Raw genomic sequence first — 23,079 nt, 5'->3', positions numbered from 1 at the left:
CTGCTAGAATCTCTTTCTCAGTTGCAGTGTAGTTTGTCTCTGAACCTCTGTAACAACGTCCCCAGAAACCAAGTGGACGACCACGTGTCTCATTTGGAGCTCTCTGCCAGAGACTCCAAGTTGGACCATTGTCACTGGCAGCCGTGTACAGAATGTTTTTAATGTCCGGACCAGATCTCACAGGTCCCAGGCCCACTGCATGGACTACTTCTCGTTTAATTTGATCAAAGGCTGCTTGTTGTTCAGGTCCCCACTCGAAATTGTTTCTCTTACGAGTCACATCATGCAGAGGTTTGACAATCTGACTGAAACCAGGAATGTGTAGTCTCCAAAATCCCACCACACCAAGAAAAGAAAGTGTGTCCTTCTTACTGGTGGGAACTGCCATGGTAGAGACTTTGTTAATCACATCCTGAGGAATGTAACGGCGACCATCCTGCCACCGCACTCCCAGAAACTGAATTTCTCTGGCAGGTCCTTTGACCTTGTCTCTCTTAATGGCAAAACCTGCTTGCAACAGAATGTCAATGATTTTGTTACCTTTCTCGAAGACTTCCTTAGCAGTTTGGCCCCACACAATGATGTCGTCGATGTACTGGATGTGCTCTGGAGCTTTACCTTTCTCCAGTGCATTGTGGATGACTGAGTGACAGATGGTTGAGCTGTGTTTCCACCCCTGAGGCAAACGATTGAACTGGTACTGGATTCCTCTCCAGGTGAATGCAAACTGAGGCCTGCACTCCTTTGCTATGGGAATAGAGAAGAAAGCATTAGCAATGTCTATTGTTGCATACCATTTAGCCTCCTTCGATTCCAGTTCGTACTGGAGCTCCAGCATGTCTGGCACAGCTGCGCTCATGGGTGGCGTCACCTCGTTGAGGGCACGAAAGTCAACTGTCAGTCTCCAGTCGCCCGTAGGTTTGCGCACAGGCCAGATGGGACTGTTGAAAGGTGAATGAGCTTTCTCGATGACAGCCTGACTCTCCAGTTGACGAATCAGCTGATGAATGGGCAACAAAGAGTCACGGTTAGTTCTGTACTGCCTATGATGAACAGTTTGAGTTGCAATTGGCACTTCCAGGTCCTCTATGTCATGATGTCCCACAACTGCAGATTCATCAGAAAGTTCAGGTCTAATAGACAGTTTCAATTTATCATCCTCAATCTCTACAGATGCTATTCCAAAAGCCCATTTATGACCCTTAGGATCTTTGAAACAACCTTGTCTCAAAAAGTCAATTCCCAAAATGCAAGGCGCATCAGGACCAGTTACAATAGTATGTGTCTTCCACTCTTTACCAGTTAAACTGATCTCAGCCTGTACCTTAGTTAACTCTTGAGATCCACCAGTGATTCCAAAGATAGAAATGGACTCTGTCCCTTTGCAATTAGATGGCAATAAAGTACACTGAGCACCTGTGTCAACTAAAGCCCTGTATTTCTGAACTCTTGAACTGCCAGGCCACCTAATGAATACATTCCAATAGATTCGGTTCTCTCCACTATCCCTTTCCTCCTCCTGGCTGGAGGCAGGGCACCCCTAATGCTGAACATGGCATGTAGGGTGTACACAATGATTGGTGTTGTTGCGAGAGGAATTGCAACTGTTGGAACAATTGCAGTTGCTCTCAGGAGCTGAAGAAGTGACAGCTACTTTCCTGGCATTGCTGCCTCTGTTTCTGCCATTCTGCAGATCCTTGACCCTCTTTGAAAGAGCTGAAGTAGGTTTACCATCCCATTTGTTCATGTTCTCACCATATGTGTCACGCAGAAGTATCCACAGTGACGCACGTGATTGCTGCTGTCTGGGTGGAATTTGTCTCCTCCTGGGCTGGAATTGCCTTGCAGGAGGTGGGCGTCTGTTCCTGATGGCAGAAACATTCACCCATTCAGATGATGCAGGAATGGTATCCTTTACCAGATTGGAAATTGAGGTTGTAAGATCCTCCTTCAGTTCTTTCATGCTCTCCTTAATGCCATCTCTTATACCATCTTTAAGCTCTGTAGTCATAGTCTTTATGGCACAGATTATACCAGAATGTGACAAGCTGTCCTCAATCTGCCTGAGCTGGTCAGTGAATTCACCAACAGTGAAGGATCTTCCATTATCACTCCTTGATAGAAACTTACTGGCCAAGATGTTAGCATAGGATGAAGGAGCAAGCTTAATCAGCTTCTTCATGAGACCTGTTCCCAAAGGAATATCATCAGGCTCATGAGTGCCATGATCTCCATAAAGCACTTCCTTCACAGCAAACTCCTTCAGAAGCTTAATTCCCTGCTCAATGGTGTTCCACTTCTTGGCAGCCCATGGCAAATCATCTCGGGAAGGATATCTCATAGCCACAGCCAACAGAAGGCGTGTCCACAAGCTAACCCTACCAAGAGGACTTGCTAGGTGTTTGTCCACTCCACTCTCCTTAGTGAGTGGTCCCAGCTGCTTGGCAGACTTGTCTCCTACCTGCAGAGCATTAGCACCAATGCCACGGCATCTCACTAGCCAGCTTAAGATTGGCTCTCCTGATTCCCTTGTGTATTCCTTTCTAACTTCCCTGACCTCTCTGAGTGGATCCTTTGAGCCTTGGATGTCATCTTCCTCCTCCTCTTCCTGTTGTTCTGGTGGTGCCGAGCCTAACAGAACCTTCCTCATAGCATTCCTAAACTCATGGGAACCATCCTCTCTCCTGGCAGCTAACCTCCCAGTGCTCCTGTCACTTGAGTATTGTTGTCTCAGCACATCTACAAGGTCTCGCAGACTAACTGTCTCATCCTCCTCTTCTTGCTGATCACCAGAGGTCCCCTGTCTTACATCCTCCTGCGAACCACTCTTTGTTTTAGCTTTTGCCTTAGCAGGTGCTAGAAGGGCCTGAGCAGCAACAGACTTGGATGTGTCTGCTGGAGGATTTGAATCTTTAGGAGTCTGACTTGGAGCATTTGTATCCTTAGGGGTCTGACCTGGAGCTTGTGAGTTCAAATCTGCCTTGCTTTTAACAGGAGGATTTTTATTCTGGTCTGCTGGCTTGGGGTTTGAATTGGCTGAGCTGGTGTTATTAGGATTTGGACTGACTGGGCTAGCGTTACCAGCACTAGTAGTAGTATTAGCATTAGTGGGATTATTTGCCTGTCCTCCTGGGATGCCTGCCAACCCTGACGTGTTTTGATTGTTGCTAGGAACATTCTGATTTTGGGTACCTGCCTGTCCTCCTGAGGCTCCTACCGAATTCTGCCCGTTTTTGTTTTTGTTTTTGTTATCATTGTTTACGTTAGCGGTGGGAACATTGGCTGTGTTCCCAGCACTTGGAGAAGGAGGGGCAGAGGCTGGCAAGGGGGAAGCCGATAACTGTGTTCCCTTGTTTTGCTGTGAAAGAGACTGCTTCTGAGACACAGAATTTTTCCTAGCTCTTATAGAAGCTGGTTTTGAATTTTTCACCAATAATGCCAAAATTAATATGAATATTAAAATCATGAGGCAAATATTAAAAATTGTGAGAAGAAAAACAGTTTTACAAGAGCATGTACCTAAACAAACAGTTGGAATTCCTGTCTTAGGCTGAATAACTCTCATTAGAGCCATATTTAAAGCAGAATTTCCATTGATTGTCACATTATTGACCAGAGCTCCTGTAATGTCCTTGGTAATATTCTCAGAGATATTAAAACCAGCATAACCAAGAATAAAATCACCCCAGCTCCAGAACATATCTGAAACCTTAACTTTAGCCTTCTTAAAAACTACATGAAGCAAGAAATAACCAATTTGATCTTTGATCCAGTTGTACACAAAAAACCAGAAAACAGGCCACACAGCAATCCCCACCAAGTACAATAGCTGCTTGATTAGCTTCATCTTAATTCCCAGAGCTAATTTCCACTCACTGAAATATCTAGCCCCACGTTGGGAAAGCCAATAAAAAAATGTGATGGTTTGGGGGTTACCCCGCCCCTCCCACACTTTGTATTTGCCCCAGCTAACTCAGACGGCCTCTGGGAATATAGATGAAGCAATTTATTTACAGCTAGCAGAATTTACAAGCAGCTATTTACAATATATACAGTTATATACAATTATATACAGAAATATACAAAGGATAAACAATACAAAAGCACAACTCCCCTCCCAGAAACCTGAGTCCCCAGGAGGGGCTCTCAAACCACCCCAACACCTCCCCCCGGCCCTCTCAACCTTACCCCAGTTCTCAGGAAGAAGAGAGGTGCAGCCAAGAGGTTAGGGAGCAAGGTTAGTAGGAGCAGGGTTAATGAGATGTGACCAGGTCTAAGGCCAAAGCAAGAGTGAGAGACAAAATGGAGAATGTTTTCTTCTTCTTCCCAGAGTTCTCAGCGTGACTGTGAGAGAAGTAGACACAATTGTTTTTCATTTCACTGCCCGTTATCTAGTTCTTTTACCAAAACATTCCAGCTTGCTTCAAACTAGCACAGGTGGTATCTACTGCAGCAATCATCTTGGCTGAGTTTGAGGCATTTGGTAAGGAAAATGAGGGGAGAGCTTAATCTGGTATCTCCTTATAACCAGGGATACAGAGCTGGGAGTGCAGGGTTATGGCATTCTGTTGGAAGCAGATCAGAGTGCAGGCAGCCACTGGGACCAAGCAGCAGGGCCTGGGCGCTGTGTTGTCTATGATGTGCGTTACGGAGCTGCAGTGGCTCATTTCATACAGCTGCCTACAGGGAAACTCCTGTGCAGGGCAGCTGCATACAGCCACTGTTAAGCACTTGGAGTCTCTACTGATCAGTTTGGTCTGGATTTCTGACACTGCCTGGTGTGAAAAATGCCAGGCATTATATACTGTAAAAGAAGAGTTTTATTTTCCTCTGCCTTTTCCAAAGCAGCAGCTTTGAAAGCAGTCAGACCCAATTCCTGAGGATTTTATGTACAGCACATGGCATTATGCATACACTCCTGCAGTGGGCATATTGCAGCTGAAGCCTCCTAACCTAGTTTAGTCAGCTGGACTGTTTTTGTAAACCTCACTGCCTTGTTGTCAGAAAGAGTTGCATGAAATACAGAGCTGCTCTGTCAAAAGCTGTTCCTTAAATCTGCAGGGTTATTTTTACATGCAGGGAGTTGCCATTGGGTGCACAGTGGCTGCTATGTGAACAAGCAGCATGAAGACCAGAGCCGCTCTGCAAATCCTGGTTGAAGATCCAGTTCATGTAATGGCCAGAAATGTGGGAAGCAGAGGGAAAACTGGAACAGGAGCAGTCAAACCTATAAGATGATGAGGCACAGAGCTACGCAGGGCAGCTGTCAAACCCGGAGTGCAGAGCTTGCCTTTACATCTTGATGTCTTCCACAGTCCAGCCAGGGCTTGTCTGGGATGGGCAGCAGGGCTGAAACTTGTTCTTTGGGGTTTGTTCCCCCTCCATCCCAAGAGATGATGAAATATTTCAGCAGTACTTTCTAGGTTTTGATTTTAAGAGACTTATCATAGAATCATGGAATGGTTTAGGTTGGAAGGGACCTCAAGAATCATCCAGTTCCAACCCCCTGCTGGAGGCAGGACACCTCCCACTGGAACAGGTTGCTCAAGGCCTCATCTAGCTTGGCCTTGAACACTTTCAGGGAGGTAGCAACCACAACCTCCCTGGGCAACCTGTGCCAGTGTCTCACCACTCTCACTGGGAAGAACCCCTTCCTGACATCTAGTGTGAATCTCCCCTCTGCCAGTTTAAACCCATTACCTCTTGTCCTGTCATTACAAGGCCTTGTCAATAGAATCATAGGCTCAACCAGGTTGGAAGAGACCTCCAAGCTCATCCACTCCAACCTAGCACCCAGCCCTAGACAATCAACCAGACCATGGCACTAAGTGCCCCAGCCAGGCTTGGCTTCAACACCTCCAGGCACAGCGACTCCACCACCTCCCTGGGCAGCCCATTCCAATGCCAATCACTCTCTCTGACAACAACTTCCTCCTAACAGCCAGCCTAGACCTCCCCTGGCACAGCTTCACACTGTGTCCCCTTGTTCTGTTGCTGGGTGCCTGGCAGAAGAGACCAACCCCACCTGGCTACAGCCTCCCTTCAGGTAGCTGCAGGCAGCAATGAGCTCTGCCCTGAGCCTCCTCTGCTGCAGGCTGCACACCCCCAGCTCCCTCAGCCTCTCCTCACAGGGCTGTGCTCCAGACCCCTCACCACCTTCATTGCCCTTCTCTGGACACCTTCCAGCACCTCAACATCTCTCTTGAATTGAGGAGCCCAGAACTGGGCACAGCACTCAAGGGGTGGGCCCCCTTCAGATACTGGAAGGCCACTCTAAGGTCTCAATCTTGCTGTGGAATTGAGCTGCTCGTTGCTGTCCTCTGCATACGCAGTGGCAGATGTCACCAGCCCCAGTGCATCCTTTGACTGTAAAGGAGGTGGCTGGTTGTGAAGCAGCTGTGGGGAAGCTAGATGTCACAGAGTGATTTAGTAGCAGAGCCTCGCTAGGTTTCCCTGGTGTCTGGTGTGATGGCAGGTTTTATTTAATTAATTGAGTAGAAAGATTTTCTTGTCAGAAAAGAGGATTTGAAGAGGGAAACAGCTCACATGCTGAAGAGAGGGGGGAAGAAGAGACAGTCTCGAGTATTCCTGAGACAATCTGGAGTGTTTTAGGTGGTGGTTGGCTAGTAACAACCTGGTGGAACATGTTACCTGATTTGTATTTTCAAATGAGATTTAAATAATTGATAGAATGAGGGAGAATATTCAGTGAGAGGAATAATTGCTTGGCACGGCCTTTAGAACAGAATTGCTTAGTCCCCGTAAGAGGACTGCACCTTTAATCTGGGATCCTAATTTGATTTTTCAAGTGTGCCTGTCATTTGTCTGGCAAGCCAAGGAGCTAATGACTGCTGAGTTGTATGGACTAGTCAACAGGTAGTCTGTGTCAGCTGCAGTTTCCCCTGCTGACTGATGGAAACAGGAAGCAGTAACGACAACAGAAGCTTAAGCACCAGAATCGATCAAATGCTTTGGTGCTTTGGGGTTGGTTTTGATTGCAGAACATTCCAGTGTGCTGGGGTGTTTAATAGCTGCTGTCAAAAAGTCTCTCACCTGGTGGGTCATTCAGACCTCCAGCTGTTCACTGTGATCTGTCTTCTTGTAAGGCTACACCAACCATCTTGGTAAAAGATAAGGTTGTCAGGAGTGAACCTGACAAGTGGTCAACCATAGAATCATAGAATGGTTTAGATTGGAAGGAACCTCAGAGCTCCTCCAGTTCCAATCCCCTGCCATAGGCAGGGACACCTCCCACTAGAACAGGTTGCTCAAAACATCATTCAATCTGGCCTTGAACACCTCCAGGGAGGTTGTGGAGCACAGAATCGCCCAATATGATCAATCACATTGGGTGCTTCTGTGCTCCACAACCTCCCTGGGCAACCTGTGCCAGTGTCTCACCACCCTCACTCCAAAGATGGGATGAGATTTAACAAGGCCAAGTGCAGGGTTCTGCACTTCGGCCACAATAATCCCAAGCAGCGCTATAGGCTGGGGACTGAGTGGCTGAGAGCAGCCAGGAGGAAAGGGACCTGGGGGTACTGATAGATAGTAAGCTGAAGATGAGCCAGCAGTGTGCCCAGGTGGCCAAGAGAGCCAATGGCATCCTGGCCTGCATCAGGAACAGTGTGGCCAGTAGGACAAGGGAGGTTATTCTTCCCCTGTACTCAGCACTGGTCAGGCCACACCTTGAGTACTGTGTCCAGTTCTGGGCCCCTCAATTCAAGAGAGATGTTGAGGTGCTGGAACGTGTCCAGAGAAGGGCAACAAGGCTGGTGAGGGGCCTGGAACACAAATCCTGTGAGGAGAGGTTGAGGGAGCTGGGCCTGTTTAGCCTGGAGAAGAGGAGGCTCAGGGGTGATCTTATTACTGTCTACAACTACCTGAAGGGGCATTGTAGCCAGGTGGGGGTTGGCCTCTTCTCCCAGGCAACCAGCAATAGAACAAGGGGACACAGTCTCAAGTTGTGCCGGGGTAGGTATAGGCTGGATGTTAGGAGGAAGTTCTTCACAGAGAGAGTGATTGGCATTGGAATGGGCTGCCCAGGGAGGTGGTGGAGGCACCGTCCCTGGAGGTGTTCAAGAAAAGACTGGATGAGGCACTCAGTGCCATGGTCTGGTTGACTGGATAGGGCTGGGTGCTAGGTTGGACTCGATGATCTTGGAGGTCTCTTCCAACCTGGTTGATTCTATGATTCTATGATTCCTTAACATCCAGTTTGAATCTCCCCTCTGCCAGTTTAAACCCATTCCCCCTCATCCTGTCATTCCAAGACCCTTTCAGTAGTCCCTCCCCAGCCTTCCTGTAGGTCCCCTTCAGATACTGGAAGGCCACTCCAAGGTCTCCTGGAAGCCTTCTCTCCAGGCTGCAGAGCCCCAACACAAGCAAAACTATGGAGACAATTCAGGGAGATTTGTCAGTGTCTGCATTTTGAATGGTGCAAGAAGAGAGGGGAAGATGTTATGCTGAGTGGGTCTTCTCCTCAGCAGTTCCTGTACCTCTTTCTATGTTTGTGGACATTGTTCTATTTAATTAAAGAGGTGGAAATCTCAGTTGCTCTAGAGATCTTCCTACATGGAACTGATTTTTAATCCTTCATGAAAGAAAGGATTAAACAGTAAATACTTCATAGAACACAATATGGAAATAGAATTTATGAGAAGTGATGGCTTCAGACTGGGGGAAGCTCAGTTTAGATGAGATGTTGGGAAGGAACTGTTTCCCCACAGCAGTGGTGAGGCACCACAACAGGTTGTCTAAGCAAGTTGTAGAGGCTTTAAGCCTGGAAGTGTTGAAAGCCAGATTGGGTGGGGCCTTGAGGAATCTGGTTTGGTAGGAGTTGTCCTTGCCCATGGCAGGGGGGTTGGAATTAGACGATCTTTGTGGTCCCTTCCAACCCAGATCACTCAGTGATTCTGCAATATTAAGTCTTCTTGGTATTAACTGATAGGAAGGACTTACTTTATGTGCATGTGAGCAGAATCAGCCAGTTGCAGTTCATGTAGTGCATACTTATTTGGAATTCCCTTTCTTTCATGTCCCTTTTCTCTTTCTGATTATTTTCTAGATGCAAAAACCTGCAGTGAAGTTGACCTGGAGAGCTCTGTAGAGTGGGAAGTGAAGACAATCACAAGCGCTCTGAAGCAGTATCTGCGGTAAGCCTCTCTCTCGCTTATTCATCAGACCTTGAACTCTGTCTCCTGGTTCTCCCTCACAGTGTGTCAGGCTGCATGACCTACAGCAGTGTGCCTAGGTAGCCAAGAAGGCCAACAGCATTGTGTCCTGAGCCAGCAACAGTGTGGCCAGCAGGACTGGGGCTGTGATTGTTCGCCTGTGCTCACCACTGATGAGGGCACCTCTTGAGTACTGGTTTTAGTTTTGAGGCCTTTGCTCAAGAAGAACATTGAGGAGCTGGAGCAGGTCCAGAGAAGAGCACTGAAGCTGTTGAAGGGTCTGGAGAGCAGGGCTGGTGAGGAGCAGCTGAGGGAGCTGGGGATGGTTAGCCTGGAGAAAAGGAGACTGAGGGGAGATCTTGCTCTTTACAGTTCCCTGAAGAAGGCTGGAGCCAGGTGGGTGTTGGTCCCTTCTCCCTGGTAACGAGTGATAGGGTGAGAGGAAATGACACCAGGATGTGCCAGAGGGAGGTTTAGGTTGGACATTAGAAGCAAGGTCTCCACTGAAAGCATTCTGAAAGACTGGAAGAGGGTCCTCAGGGCTGCATGCCCGTCCTTGCAGGCTTTTCAGAGAGGCAGAGCTGTGGTGCTGAGGGACATGTTTCAGCACCAGCCTTGGTAGAGGTGGAGGATGGCTGGACTGGAGGAACTTCAAGGTGTTTTCCAGCTGCAATGTTGCTGTGACTGAAGGGCCACTGTAACAATGGTGGCCTCTAGCACAAGGGTTACACTGGTGAATGTTAAAAAGGTTTCCTGTTTGGGGCAAACAGAGAGAGAAGCAAATGTAGTGAAATGTCTTTTGTCATCCTTGCGCTGCAGAAGCCTCCCGGAGCCGCTGATGACGTTCGAGCTGCACGGAGAATTCATCCTTCCTGCCAGTACGTATGTGACTGAAACTCACACTGAAATCTTCTCCCTGGAGTTTTGTTGTGGCCTCACTGGAGTGCTGCAAATGCAATTCCAGGAAGAGTTTTCAGCCTAGTGAGAAAATGGGGATAAGAAACAATAAATGCCTTAAAACTACCTGGGGTTTAAGCAGCCTTCAGCTCCAGCATGTGCCACGTATGATCTATCCGTTGACAAACTCAGGACAGACTCACTTTAGGGCAACTTTTTCTCTTGTGGAAGACTTTTGGATAGTCACTGTAAGCATTCATTCTTGGTATCTGAATTCTGTGCTGATAAAAACCACACACACAGTCTGAGGGGCTTTTTATAAATTCCATTTATGGAGAGCATGAAGCTTAGTGAGAGAAAATAAACTAATTGGAGCTGTTTCGAATCCCTAAAGCACAGCTGCCTGACCCTTGTTTTCCACCCCTCGTTAGCTCTGTATGCAGGCTGCTGTGAGCATCCCTCATACGTTAGCAGCAGAAAGGAAAGAGCAGGTCAGATTATGCTGTGGCAGTGCAAATGCAGGCTTGCAGAAGGCACAACAGCGTTTGTAGTTCAGCTGTATGATATCGAATGTACATGGAGGGTTTTTTTGTCTGTAAGAGGATGGAGGGAAACTGTGCAAGGAAATTTTTGGCAAACTATCAGGGAGCTATTTAGCTGCATTTCTCTCCAGCCTGTAGTGCTTCTGGCAAGCGGTGGGAAGCAAAATTAAAATAAACTTCCAGACAATTGCTTCATCTTCTTCACGTCGCTGTAATGGCTTTCCAGGAGCGCAGAATGCCTTCACTTGTGGTCCTTAATTCAAAATGAGATTTGGCCCCTGGCATTCTGTGATGGGTTGGGTGTTACCTGCCCCTTCCACTCTCATGAAATCACCCAGACTAGACTCAGCCGAGCTGGAAGTTAAAGAAGGAAGCTTTGTATTTACAGCTTAGCCCAATGTACAAACAGACAGTTACAGTATCTACAGCTATAGACACAAGTACACAAGTTAAGAGTAACACAGAAACACAACAGCCCTCCCAGAAACCAGAGTGCCCAGGAGGGGCTCCCAACCACCTTCTTTCCATCCCTCTACCTTATCTCAGAGTCTGCCTTATGTGCAAGGTGAGTTTGGAGGATTGGCAGGGGAGATTAGAAAGCAGAAGGATTAGTTACACAGGGAGCAGACTAGGGAGAAAAGCACAGGCACCCAGAGGCACACAGCAACTGTCGTCTGTTTAGTGTTCTGGTTTTCATACTTCTCAGCAAGCCTATGAGTGAAGCAGATATCAGCAGTGTTTCCTTTTCACAGCCTATAATCTGATTTCTCCCACTAAAATATTCCAGCTAGCCTCAAACTAGCACACCTTCATTGCCTAATCACCTGGGAGGTCAAGCGTGTAAACCGAATGACGAGCCCTCCCCTGGCTGCTGAGCCTGCCCGCTTGTGTTGGAAGCTCCACGTGAAAATCATTTCTTCACCTAGGAAGCTCTGCCAGCAGATTCTCAGCATTTTCAGTCTCCTTTGCTAAAGGAGTTCAGTGACAACTGCAGGTTTTAAAATGCACCCTTCCATAAGCAGTAAAGACTTATGTTTTGGGGGTGCTTGGTTCTGTGCAGCGGGGAGGGAAATCTAATCAGCATTGCAGATCTGCGTTCCGGGAGGCTTAAAAATAGGGAGTCCGTGTTGCTTCCTATGCTGGCTATAAAAAACCAACAAGGCTGGGAATAGTAAGGAGTATCCTTTCCTCTGAAGCTCTTGAGGAGGGGAGCCAAAACTTAAAAGGTTTTCCTTTCAGTTTTCTTTTCTTTATACATATCACTGTAGATTGAAACCATATAGACTTTGATTGCATCTTGTGATCAAGTTGCTTAAGCCATTCTTTAATTAGAATTTGTGATTTCGCATCCATGTAAAGCAGTCCTGCTTTCAAGAAGGCTTTTGTTTTTTCTGGCTGTCTGAATTTTGATTAGCTGACTGGAAGTGTTTTGCATTTTGGTAGCCTTTTTTTTGTTCAATCTGTGCAGAGATGTTCACTGCAAAAGAATAACCAAAAAACCCCAAACCAGTACCAACCCTAAAATCTGTAGCAATGTGCGAAGAAAGAGAAAAGGAAAATCTGAGGCAATGTGCTCCAAAGGAATATGGGGCTATTTTATAGCAGATACACTCAGCAGTCCAAGTTGCTTTGGAGGGAAGTGGGACCTGATGAGTGGTCCTGGTGTCAGAACTTCTTGCATTCAAAGTAGATTCTAAATTGTCTTTGTGAGCCTGGTGCTGAGGTGTTGAAGCAAAGCCTGGATGGAGCACTTAGTCCCATGGTCTGGTTGATTGGCTAGGGCTGGGTGCTAGGTTGGACTGGATGAGCTTGGAGGTCTCTTCCAGCCTGGTTGATTTAAATCCCTTTATTCAACTCAACATGCATCAAGCACATAATAATAATAATTAAAAACCATCCTGGTGCTATTTTTTTCCTTGCTGTCTGTTGTGCAGCAGAGAGGCAGACCCTTGTTCTTCAGGGCCCTTTATCAGAGTTGCCTCACTTGGAAGGCTTTTTGCATGATTATTCTTCTGTGCCTTCAGAGGTCATTATTTTTCTTTTCTGAGCCTATGCATCCTCTGCAGGCTTTCTCTCCCCAGTTTCCAATCCAAGGTGGTATAAATGCAGTCTCATTAGATGCATGGTACCAACAAACCTGAATGTTAATGATGAGGACAATCAGTTAATGGTGCTGAAATGTAAAGTAGTGCAGTTCCACTCTGTGGCACCCAGGAACAGTAGCTTCTCACCTTGCAGTATATTTGTGAGCAGATGAGCCCAACCCAGCAAAACAATAACTACATCTGTTAGCTTTTAAAAATAGCTGAACAAAGGCATCCTTTTGCAGGTGGATCGAAAGATGAGTTCACAAAACAAGCAAACGAGTTGAGAATTCTAGAGCAAGTGGTCTTGTGAAAACAAAGCACATATGCTCAGTGTTGCTAAGTTGAGAGCTGCCTAAGTGAGGCAAAGTGTGTGCAGTATGTTTCCATGCAGAGGTGGGGGAAGCTTTGTGTTCCTGTGGGGTTCAGTTGGCTTTTGTTTTGTTCTGAACTAGTCGTTTGTGTCTGTGTCCCACAGAAAGCGGGAGTCCTGAATCGCGGGTTAATGCCATCCACTTCTTGGTCCACAAACTGCCAGAGAAGAACAAGGAGATGCTGGAGATGTTGGTGAAACATTTGGCCAAGTAAGTGTTGTGCCATGCTTCCCTACCCTGCCAGAGAAGAGTGCTTGGCATTGGAATGGGCTGCCCAGGGAGGTGGTGGAGTCGCCATCCCTGGAGGTGTTGAAGCCAAGCCTGGCTGGGGCACTTAGTGCCATGGTCTGGTTGGTTGGGCAGGGCTGGGTGCTAGGTTGGGCTGGATGAGCTTGGAGGTCTCTGATTTGATGATTCAATGAACTTTGGTCTTTGCCTGCCTCTAACTACAAGGGCCTTAGCTGAGTGTGTCTGGAGCTGAAGCCCATCCTGATGCTGTTGTGCACACTAGCAAGGCCTGAGGGTGCCGCAGCAGCAGCCAGGATGTTTGGCTGGCGCTGAGCGCTTTGGCGGGAAGGGCAGAAACCTAATCCCCTAATGAAGCCCTATAATATTTACTTGAGCAGCTCTGCCAGCAGCTGAACGTTTGGTTGAAGTGAGAAAGGGAGCATTAGACTTTCTTCTCACGAATTCTGGCAAGGCCAGGAGTGGAGACCTGTTAGCAAACTGAGGCTGGTTTCACACTTGTCCCGGTCCAAGGCTAAGTGCATTTGGTGTGTTCAAGTTGAGCGAGGGGCTGCTTTTGTTGTTGAGTGGCCACTGGGAGAAAGGCTTTTCTGCTTTCCACAATCCAGCAAGGCACAAAGCAGACTTGTGCAACGTGGATGAAGGGACCGTGATGTTTTCAGTTGCAGGCTGCAGTTTTCCAGCAGCAGTGGGAGTTTTTCATCACCCACTTCCTGTTTTTTCCTTCATTTCTTTTCCCAAAGCGTTTCAATGCATGCCAAGAAGAATCTGATGACTGTGGCAAATCTGGGGGTGATTTTTGGACCAACCCTAATGAGGCCACAGGAAGAAACTGTTGCAGCCATCATGGACCTCAAGTTTCAGAATATTGTTGTGGAGATCCTGATAGAAAATCACGAGAAGGTGAGTTGAGCATTGTCTTAACCATCCTGCTTCATGGGAAGCTTAGTTCTAAACAATATCATCTGACCTGCTGGGCCACTTGGATCCCCAGAAGTCCATGGGACCAGATGGGCTGTGTCCCAGGTTGCTGAGAGAGCTGGCAGATGAGCTGCCCAAGCTGCCCTCTGTCGTTTATCAACACTCCTGGCTCACTGGAGAGGTTTCCGAAGACTGGAAGCTGCCAGTGTGATGCCCATCCACATGAAGGGCCGGAGGGAGGAACCAGGACATTGCAGACCTGTCAGCCTGACCTCAGTGCCAGGCAAGGTCATGGCTTTGGTATGGGCTGCCCAGGGAGGTGGTGGAGTCACCATCCCTGGAGGTGTTGAAGCAGAGCCTTGCTGGGGCACTTAGTGCCATGGTCTGGTTGATTGGCCAGGGCTGGGTGCTAGGTTGGGCTGGCTGAGCTTGGAGCTCTCTCCCAACCTGGTTGCTTCTGTGATCTGTATGCTCTATGCTTTTGCCTGTACTCGATGAGTATTCCTCTGTGCAGAAGTGGCATTCCAGAATGCCTGTTTCCTGCCAGCAGTGGTGTTTCTGTGTGTATTGTTAACAAATACAGCTTTTCACTATGATTTTATTTCATTACTAATTTGGTTTTCTGGGCAAAAGTGGTGCAAGAATGAAAAAGAGACAAGCCAGGCTCAGTTTTTATTTCTCTCATGAAGTACTTTGACCAGTCTGGAGCAGTTCTATGTCTTCATCTTTCTCAAAGTTCACAGACTGCAAAAATAACAACAGAAAGAACAGAAAACCAAACTTCATTACACTCTGACTGTTATGGGTAAGAAGCATTCTGAGAGAGCCAGGTGTAAACATTTCCTTTGTTTTCAGCTGAATGTGTGTTATTTTAAGCCTTTGCATTTAAGGTGGTACTGAAAATAGAAGTTGCTGCTGCTGTGGCAGCTGCCAGTTACTAAGGTGCCTTGCACGTACAAGGTACTGCCCAGGATATCACTGCATGGAATCTGGGATCTGAAATTAACAACAACAAACAAAAGGGAGGGGGGGAAGAAGTTGTTTACTGGGCTCTTTCCTTTGGATATTCCTTTGGGAGTGCCTTGTGTCCAAGCTGACTCCTGGAAGTGGATGCTTAAGGTCCTCTGCTTATGCTGGGAGGATGGGCAGCACCTTCCCCTGTACTCAGCACTGCTCAGGCCACAGCTTGAGTGCTGTGTCCAGTTCTGGGCTACTCAATTCAAGAGAGATGTTGAGGTGCTGGAAGATGTCTAGAGAAGGGCAATGAAACTGCTGAGGGGCCTGGAGCACAGCCCTGTGAGGAGAGGCTGAGGGAGCTGGGGGTGTGCAGCCTGCAGAAAAGGAGGCTCAGGGCAGAGCTCATTGCTGTCTGCAACTACCTGAAGGGAGGCTGTAGCCAGATGGGGTTGGTCTCCTCTGCCAGGCAACCAGCAACAAAACGAGGGGACACAGTCTCAGGCTGTGCCAGGGGAGGTCTAGGCTGGCTGTTAGGAGGAAATTGTTGGCATTGGAATGGGCTGCCCAGGGAGGTGTTGAAGGAAAGCCTAGATGGGGCACTTAGTGCCATGGTCTAGTTCATTGGCCAGGGCTGGGTGCTAGGTTGGACTGGATGAGCTTGGAGGTCTCTTCCAACCTGGTTGATTCGATCATTGTGATTCCCTTTCTCATGTCAAAAAAGGTGCTTTGGAAAACTTCCAGGATGTGCTTTTTCCTCTCCTCTTCCTCCAGTGCTCTGAGCGTTGCAAGAAGCGTTTCTCGTTCGGGTTGGCAGTGCTGGAGTTGGCAGTCGGAGCCAAGTCCTAGCTGCTCTAAATAGCACCTGCCTCAGGTTTGTCTGGCAGTCTAATTACTCTGGCAGTGTAATTACACGAGACAAGCTGGGCAGAGCTGTGTCCACATAGTGGGGTTTGTTGGCTTAGCTGGCATAGGGTGCAAAGCTGCCCTCAAACCCGAGGTGAGCAGCTCTGGCATCGCTCTGCTGGGAGCGCTCCCTGCTGCAGCTACGGCTCAGGTTCTGGAGGGGTAACTGCTTCACCAGTGCCGTACTCCTTTTGGGCCTTACAACTCAAGGCAAACCTTACAGTGAGCTCCTGGTCTTGATGATACCTCAGTGACCACCCAGGTTTTGGAGCGAGTAGAGCCAGGGTGTTTTAATAACAGGCTGAGTCTTATTCAGATCTCTGGATCCCGTCTTGTTCTCATGCCCGCTCGGTCACAAGTCTTTAAAAACTGGACCCCAGCTTCATGTTTGAAACATTGCTTGTAGGGGTCTTTATTGCTCCTCTGAAAGTGTGGAGAGGCAGGGAATGGAAAGAGCATCCAAATGATACTGCATCACTCTCCATGTGGTTTTATGCCTTCTTCAGAACTAGAGGCTGTAGTTTTGTTCAGAGTTTCTGTCATGTCATTGTCATTTCTAGCAGTGAACTTGCCAGCAGTGGTCTGCCTGCAGCAACTTCTCCCACATTAGACCTGCTTCCAGGATGGAAAGAAGGCTCAGGTGTGACCTCTGTGTATTTATAGCACAGGCAATGGAGAGGTATGTGTTAAGGCATTATAAAAGCTTGGCAGCTGAATTACATCTCCTGCTTTTGCAAGTGAGCCTTCTTCATTTAGACAGGCCAAGGACTACTTCGAATGGCAGGCAGGCTTACTGCCAGGCTGGTGTTCATTTTACATTGTTGGGTTGGATTTCTGTGCATTTCAGACTGGCTAAGAGTCTTAAGCTTATTTATAGCCCTGGTGGAGTCCTAGCAGGAGTCACCAGCTGTGGATTAAAATACTTTCAAATGTTTCATTCAGCCACTCCTCCACTTCTGCTAATTTTTAGCAGCCTCTGCTGATGGAAGTGCAGTTTGGGACTGCAGAAGAGTGGTGGTATCAAGATGGAGGTACACTGACACAAGCAGACTCAAAGCAGCACTTCACACTCTGTGCCCATGTAATTATGGCTCTGGCAGGCTGGGGAGGGACTATTGACAAGGTCTTGTAGTGACAGCACAAGGGGGAATGGGTTTGAACTGGCAGAGGGGAGATTCAAACTAGATGTTAGGAAAGGGTTCTTTGCAGTGAGGGTGCTGAGACACTGGCGCAGGTTGCCCGGGGACATTGTGGAGCACAGAAGCACCCAATGTGATCTTCAGTCACATTCTGTGCTTCTGTGCTCCACAACCTCCTTGGAAGTGTTCAAGGCCAGGTTAGATGAGGCCTTGAGTGACCTGTTCTGGTGGGACATGCCCCTGCCTATGGCAGGGGGTCGGAACTGGATGATCCTCGAGTTCTCTTCCAACCTAAACCATTCTGATTCTGTGATTTCTTTCCCACTGTAGCAAATGGAATGCCTAAGAGGGTTCCAAACTGCAGAAGCAACAGCTATCAATGTTTCTGCTTTACAGTGACTTGGTAGGCAAAATGGTGAAAAAAACCCAGTTCTGCTTCCTCAGAAGTGTTTAAATTCCATCAGCGTTCATTATGCCTTGTGTGGACAGCTTTACTGAGGCAGATTCACAATTCCTTTTTAGGAGGAAATGTAATTAATTGGGTTACAAGCTTTGAAATCCTGCTGCAGTCTTTCCACTGTCATCACTCTGCTGAGTCCTAATTAGAGAATTTTGGTGCAATTGATGTGTGGAAGCCTGGGTATGGGGACTTACCCTGAGATAAGGTTATCAAGCTGCTTGTTTTAAAGCTTTGTTGATGTGTGCATTTATTTCTTGCTAGCTGGAAACCCCAAAGTATTGCCTTCATCTTGTGTCCAGGCTGCATTTGTACTCCCCAGCCGTGGCTGTGCAGCACTGGGAGTAGGCTGAGGAGTGAACGTTCTGCAGAATCAGAGCAATGCTGAGACTCCAGTGCTGTGCAACCTGATGCACTGCATTACTGATGTAAGAGTTATGTAATTATTACAACTGTAAGTGGCATAGAAGAGTGTTAAGGAAATACTTGTTTAGCTTTTCTTCTGGTCAGTTATGGAGAAGTCTCTCCCAGGCAGAGTGTTTCTGTCTCCAGAGAAGATGAGCTGTGGCAGTGGATCTCTAGGTTGAAGTAAGAAGTAGTAACTAGACCCAAGCCCAGAGACTGTTTTACCCAGGCACTGGGAACCTGGGTAAAGAGAAGGGGGAGTCCAGGGGAGAATGAGACCTGTGAATGATGTTGCTTCTGTCAGAGGGCTGATGGGGAAGGCCAGTCAAATACGCTGGGCAGAGCAGTGGCATCCCCAGGTGTGGCAGCAAATGACCTCTCTATAGCTGTGCCCTAACTCCCGTGCTTTGTGCTGGCTGGGCTCTGTGCAACATCCTGCAGATCTTTGAGGTCGGTGTCACCTTGTACTTGGCTGTCTTGTCCCCTTCTCCCTTGCCATATCTGTCTGGTTTCCACGTGCCATATCCTTCCCTTCACCAAAGAAGCATCGGGCAATTCCCACCTGTGTGTGGCCCTTGCATTCGTTTTGCTTTGAAGCTTTACTTTGGTGTTTCTTCTCTTGAGGTAACAAACTCATGGGCTGCCTGCAGCTGTGCTTGTAGCATGCCTGGGGCAATATTTACTTGGCCTTTCAGTAATCCTCTGATGAAAAGCTGTAGTCAGCTTGGACCCTAAGGAAAAAAAAAAAGGCTTTGATTTCTCTTCTCCTTCTCCCCCAAATGAGTTTCAAGGGTGCTTCCTTCCAGGGGTGTGCTGGGCTGGAGAGCTCAGGCATCCCTGCTCTCCTGGTCTTCCTTTCTGACTTGCTAGGAAGAAGGGCAGTCCCTCCATGGCAGCGTGGAGGGCAAGGATGTGTTCATCTGGCTGCTTCTTGCAGTGCTTTGGCATCCCGCTGGAATGAATGTCGCTATTCAGAGTTAGTTATTTGCTGCTCAGAGATGCCTCGGTGGTAATGTGAGCCATTTTGGTTTCTCAATTCCCTGAACGTTATTTTAAGAGGGAAAATAACCCCAAAAACCAAAACAGGATAAAAAAAGACATCTAAGAAATGCAAGAAGATTAAGGGAGGAGGTTGGAATAAAAATCTCAGTGGGACTGGAGTATTTAAACCAGTGTACGGGGGAGGAAAGAAGAGTGAGTGCTGATAGCAAGACTGCAAAAACAGAATGAAGATGGAAATGACAGAGAAAGAAAATTAGAAGTGGAAAAGAAAGGGGCTAGACAGAACTGCCTTGTGGAGACTGGGAAGCCAACAGGCATGGTACAAGTTACCTTTCTCTAGAATTCAGCCAGCCTATGGGCAAAGTCATCTCAAAGATCACAGGATGTTAGGGGCTGGAAGGGACCCAAAGAGATCATTGAGTCCAACCCCCTGCCAGATAGCTCAGGTCACACAGGAACACATCCAGACAGGCCTTGAAAGGCTCCAGAGAAGGAGACTCCACAACCTCTCTGGGGAGCCTCTTCCAGTGCTCTGAGACCCTTACAGTAAAGAAGTTCCTCCTTGTGTTGAGCTGGAACCTCCTGTGCTGCATCTTACAACTCTCTGAGCTCTGTCCTTCAGTCACTCCTCAACCCACCTCACTGTCCACTTATCTGACCACACTGCCTAAGCTTGCCTATGGGGATGTCATGGGAGACAGTGTGTAAATCATTAGTGAAGTCAAGGTAAGCAACATCCAGTGCCAGCCCCACATCTACCCAGCTGGTCCCTGGTGTCACAATTACAATGAAAGGCTTCTCAATCCCTACAATTCCCATAAAGTCCCTAGGAACTCTCCTTTAACTCACCTTTTCTCCTGTGTGCAAGGACAGGGTTGTCTTCCAAAGAGGAACCAGGATCAGGTCAGATGTTCATCTGGAAAACCTCAGCCAGTGCTGTGTGTGAGGCAGGTGCTGCTTTGCAATTGTTGTCTGTAGTAGTCTTTTTGTAGAGGGCAAAGTTGAGTTTTGGGCCCCTCGCTGTGAGAAAGACTGAGTGTCTCTAGAGAAGGGCATGGAAGCTGGTGGAGGGTCTGGAGGACAGGTCTTGTGAGGAGCAGCTGAGGGAGCTGGGGTTGTTTAGTCTGGAGGAAAGGAGGCTGAGGGGAGACCTCAGTGCTCTCTGCGACTTCCTGAAAGGAAGCTGTAGCCAGGTGGATGTTGATCTCTTTTCCCTAGTAACAAGTGATAAGACAAGAGGAGGTAGCCTCAAGTTGCTTCAGGAGAGGTTTAGTTTGGATGTTAGAAGGAACTTTATCACTGGAAGGATTCTCAAAGATTGGGACAGGTCCCCAGGGAGATGTCTGAATCCTCATCCTTGGAGGTGTCCCAAAAACATGTAGACTTGGCACTTTGGGGTGCAGTTTAGTGGCCGGGGTGGTGTTAGGCTGACGGTTGGATGTGATGATCTTGGAGGTCTTGTCCAAATGAAAATAGTTCTATATTGACAATCTGTGCCCAGACTTCTGCTGCCTTAATTTGCCTGTGATATTTCCAGTTAATTTTGGGAACCTTCCCTGAACTCTTAATGAAATTTCCAAACGTTGCTGCTCCCCTCTCCCTCTGCCCGCAGGCAGCGTTCCCGAGGCAGTAAACAGAAATGATGATAAGGGAGTGGAATTCAGCTGACTAATATTAGCTTTGGTCTTGATGGTCAGGGTGCTGTGCTGCTGGGCGTGTAGGAGGAGGAGGCAAAGGAGAAGCCCTGATGGTGAATGCTCAAATGGATGCTCTTGAATAGCATTTTGTTAACCAAAGGAAACGTTCAGTGAAATGGTGCAGGGGGAGCTTGGAGAGGGGAGAAAAGTTGCAGCACACCTAAAGTTTGAAAAGGAAGTTGTTAGGCAGAAAATTTATTTACACAAACCTTCTCCTTCAGAGAATCACAGAATTAACCAGATGAGAAGAGACCCCTAGGTTGGACTGGATGATCTTGGAGGTCTCTTCCAACCTGATTGATTCTATGATTGAGTCCAATCTAACACCTGATTAACTAAGCCGTGGCACTAAGTGCCTCAACCAGTCCTCTTTAAACAATTGCAGGGATGGGGACTCCACCACCTCCCTGGGCAGCCCATTCCAATGCCAATCACTCTCTCTGACAACAACTTCCTCCTAACAGCCAGCCTAGACCTCCCCTGGCACAGCCTGAGACTGTGCCCCCTTGTTCTGTTGCTGCTTGCCTGGCAGAAAAGCCCAACCCCACCTGGCTACAGCCTCCCTTCAGGTAGTTGCAGACAGCAATGAGCTCTGCCCTGAGCCTCCTCTTCTGCAGGCTGCACACCCCCAGCTCCCTCAGCCTCTCCTCCCAGGGCTGTGCTCCAGGCCCCTCCCCAGCCTTGCTGCCCTTCTCTGGACACCTTCCAGCACCTCAACATCTCTCTTGAATTGAGTAGCCCAGCACTGGACACAGCACTCAAGCTGTGGCCTGAGCAGTGCTGAGCACAAGGGCAGAAGCACTGCCCTGGTCCTGCTGCCCACACTGCTCCTGAGCCAGGAGCTGTTTCCTCTTTCCTGCATTAGTTTCCACTTGGTAAGTAGAAGAACAGCCAGGTTGTTTAGCTTTCAATCTGAAGGTGTGGTGTTGTTCCAAGTATTTTCCCCGAGTGACCCAGCCTTTGTGTGTAGCTGCACTAGGGAAGGACAGCCTCTTTGTAAGGCTCTCGGCAGTGTGAGTGACAGTAGGTGCGATGAGGAGGTGAATCTGCTGCTTTTGCGGTGCGCTGGACAAACGTGTGGAGGTTTCAGGCGTGCTGTGTGGTTAACTCTTTCTCTCCCTTCAGTGAGCAGAGTGGCTTGGTTGGCAGCAGCGAACAGGCTGCTCTCAGGAGCCTTCTCCTCAGGAATCGTTAAAAGGAGGGGTGAGATGTGATACGGTGGAAGCTGCAGCCTCTCTACCAGGAGTGCTGCTTTTAGAAAGGCTGAGTCAACAAACTCATAATTCACAGCCCACCAGAGGACACACGTTTTTAACCTTGGCATGCTCTTTTCCCTCTCCTCTCATCCTTCCACAGCTGCCCTGCAGACTGTAGTGTCGTGTTCTGCAGGCTGTGTTCAGTTTCTGCATTAGGGCTGAAACGTGAAGCAGAGGATGCGAGGCAGTCAGGCCACATGAGCGGCCGTTAGGGGTCTACAGTCGCAGCAAAGTGCTCTGGAAATTCCCTCCCTTCTTTTGCTGCTCTTGTAGCTGGCAGTTTGTCTGGGGCTCTGGGTTTGGTGCCTTTTGCATTAGGAGGAGCAAATAGCAGATGTTCCCATTTCAGTGTGACATCAAGACCCTGACTTGCTGCAAACTCCTAAGAGCAGCATCTCATCTGGTTGTGGGGAGTCAGGCTGCTGGGCAGACGAGTGCAGCAAATGCTGCCTGTGCAGTGAGAGAAGACTCTCTTGGCTGGGTGAATGCATGCATTTATTTATTTATTTCCAGGGCTTTGTGGTCTGGCTTCTAGCCAAGGATGTTTCTGGGTTTGACTTGTACTCTGGTACTTTTCAGGCTGCATCCTCTGTTGCACCGTAACTAACTGGAGTGTGCCAGGCAACTGCCTTCTGTTTGGTGCCTCCCTAGAGGCTTAGCTTCAGTGATCTTTTAACTTCTAACCTGAGTTCTAGTCCATTCTTCCTTGTTTTGCTATTGTATTCTGGTTTGGGTGAGGGGTTTTTGAGCTCTTGTAGCTGTCCTCACAGCAGAGCTGCTGCAGCCCTCTGAGAATCTTCATGGCCTCCTCTGGACTGGCTCCAACAGTTCCTGCCCTTCTTGTGGTTTGTTTATTTGGTTTGGTGTATTCTTGGTGTAAATTCCTCCCCCAATATAATGATTGTGAATGGTGTATAAAGACCTTTTGTGGTTTGTAGTGGAATTCAAGACTTACAGTCCAAAGCCTCTCCATCCTGCACACTGTCAGAGAAGCAAATCACATTTTGCAAGGTTTAGGTGTCTGAA

General features: G+C 48.0%; 1 protein-coding gene across 3 annotated transcripts in view; it reads left to right on the top strand.

Moving 5' to 3' along the window:
• ARHGAP10 (Rho GTPase activating protein 10) overlaps window positions 1–23,079 on the top strand; it is a 138,816-nt gene that overhangs the window by 72,030 nt on the left and 43,707 nt on the right. For all 3 annotated transcript variants that reach the window (XM_064149446.1, XM_064149445.1, XM_064149447.1), the window contains 4 exons: window positions 9,068–9,155; window positions 9,993–10,051; window positions 13,175–13,280; window positions 14,060–14,219. In XM_064149446.1, the coding sequence (XP_064005516.1) occupies window positions 9,068–9,155; window positions 9,993–10,051; window positions 13,175–13,280; window positions 14,060–14,219 (413 nt within the window). The remainder of the gene's footprint in view (window positions 1–9,067; window positions 9,156–9,992; window positions 10,052–13,174; window positions 13,281–14,059; window positions 14,220–23,079) is intronic.

Source organism: Pogoniulus pusillus, chromosome 10 (assembly GCF_015220805.1).
Source record: "Pogoniulus pusillus isolate bPogPus1 chromosome 10, bPogPus1.pri, whole genome shotgun sequence".
NCBI lineage: Eukaryota > Metazoa > Chordata > Aves > Piciformes > Lybiidae > Pogoniulus > Pogoniulus pusillus.
The sequence above is the reverse complement of the archived record's forward strand: the minus strand, read 5'-3'. Positions and strand labels throughout refer to the sequence as shown.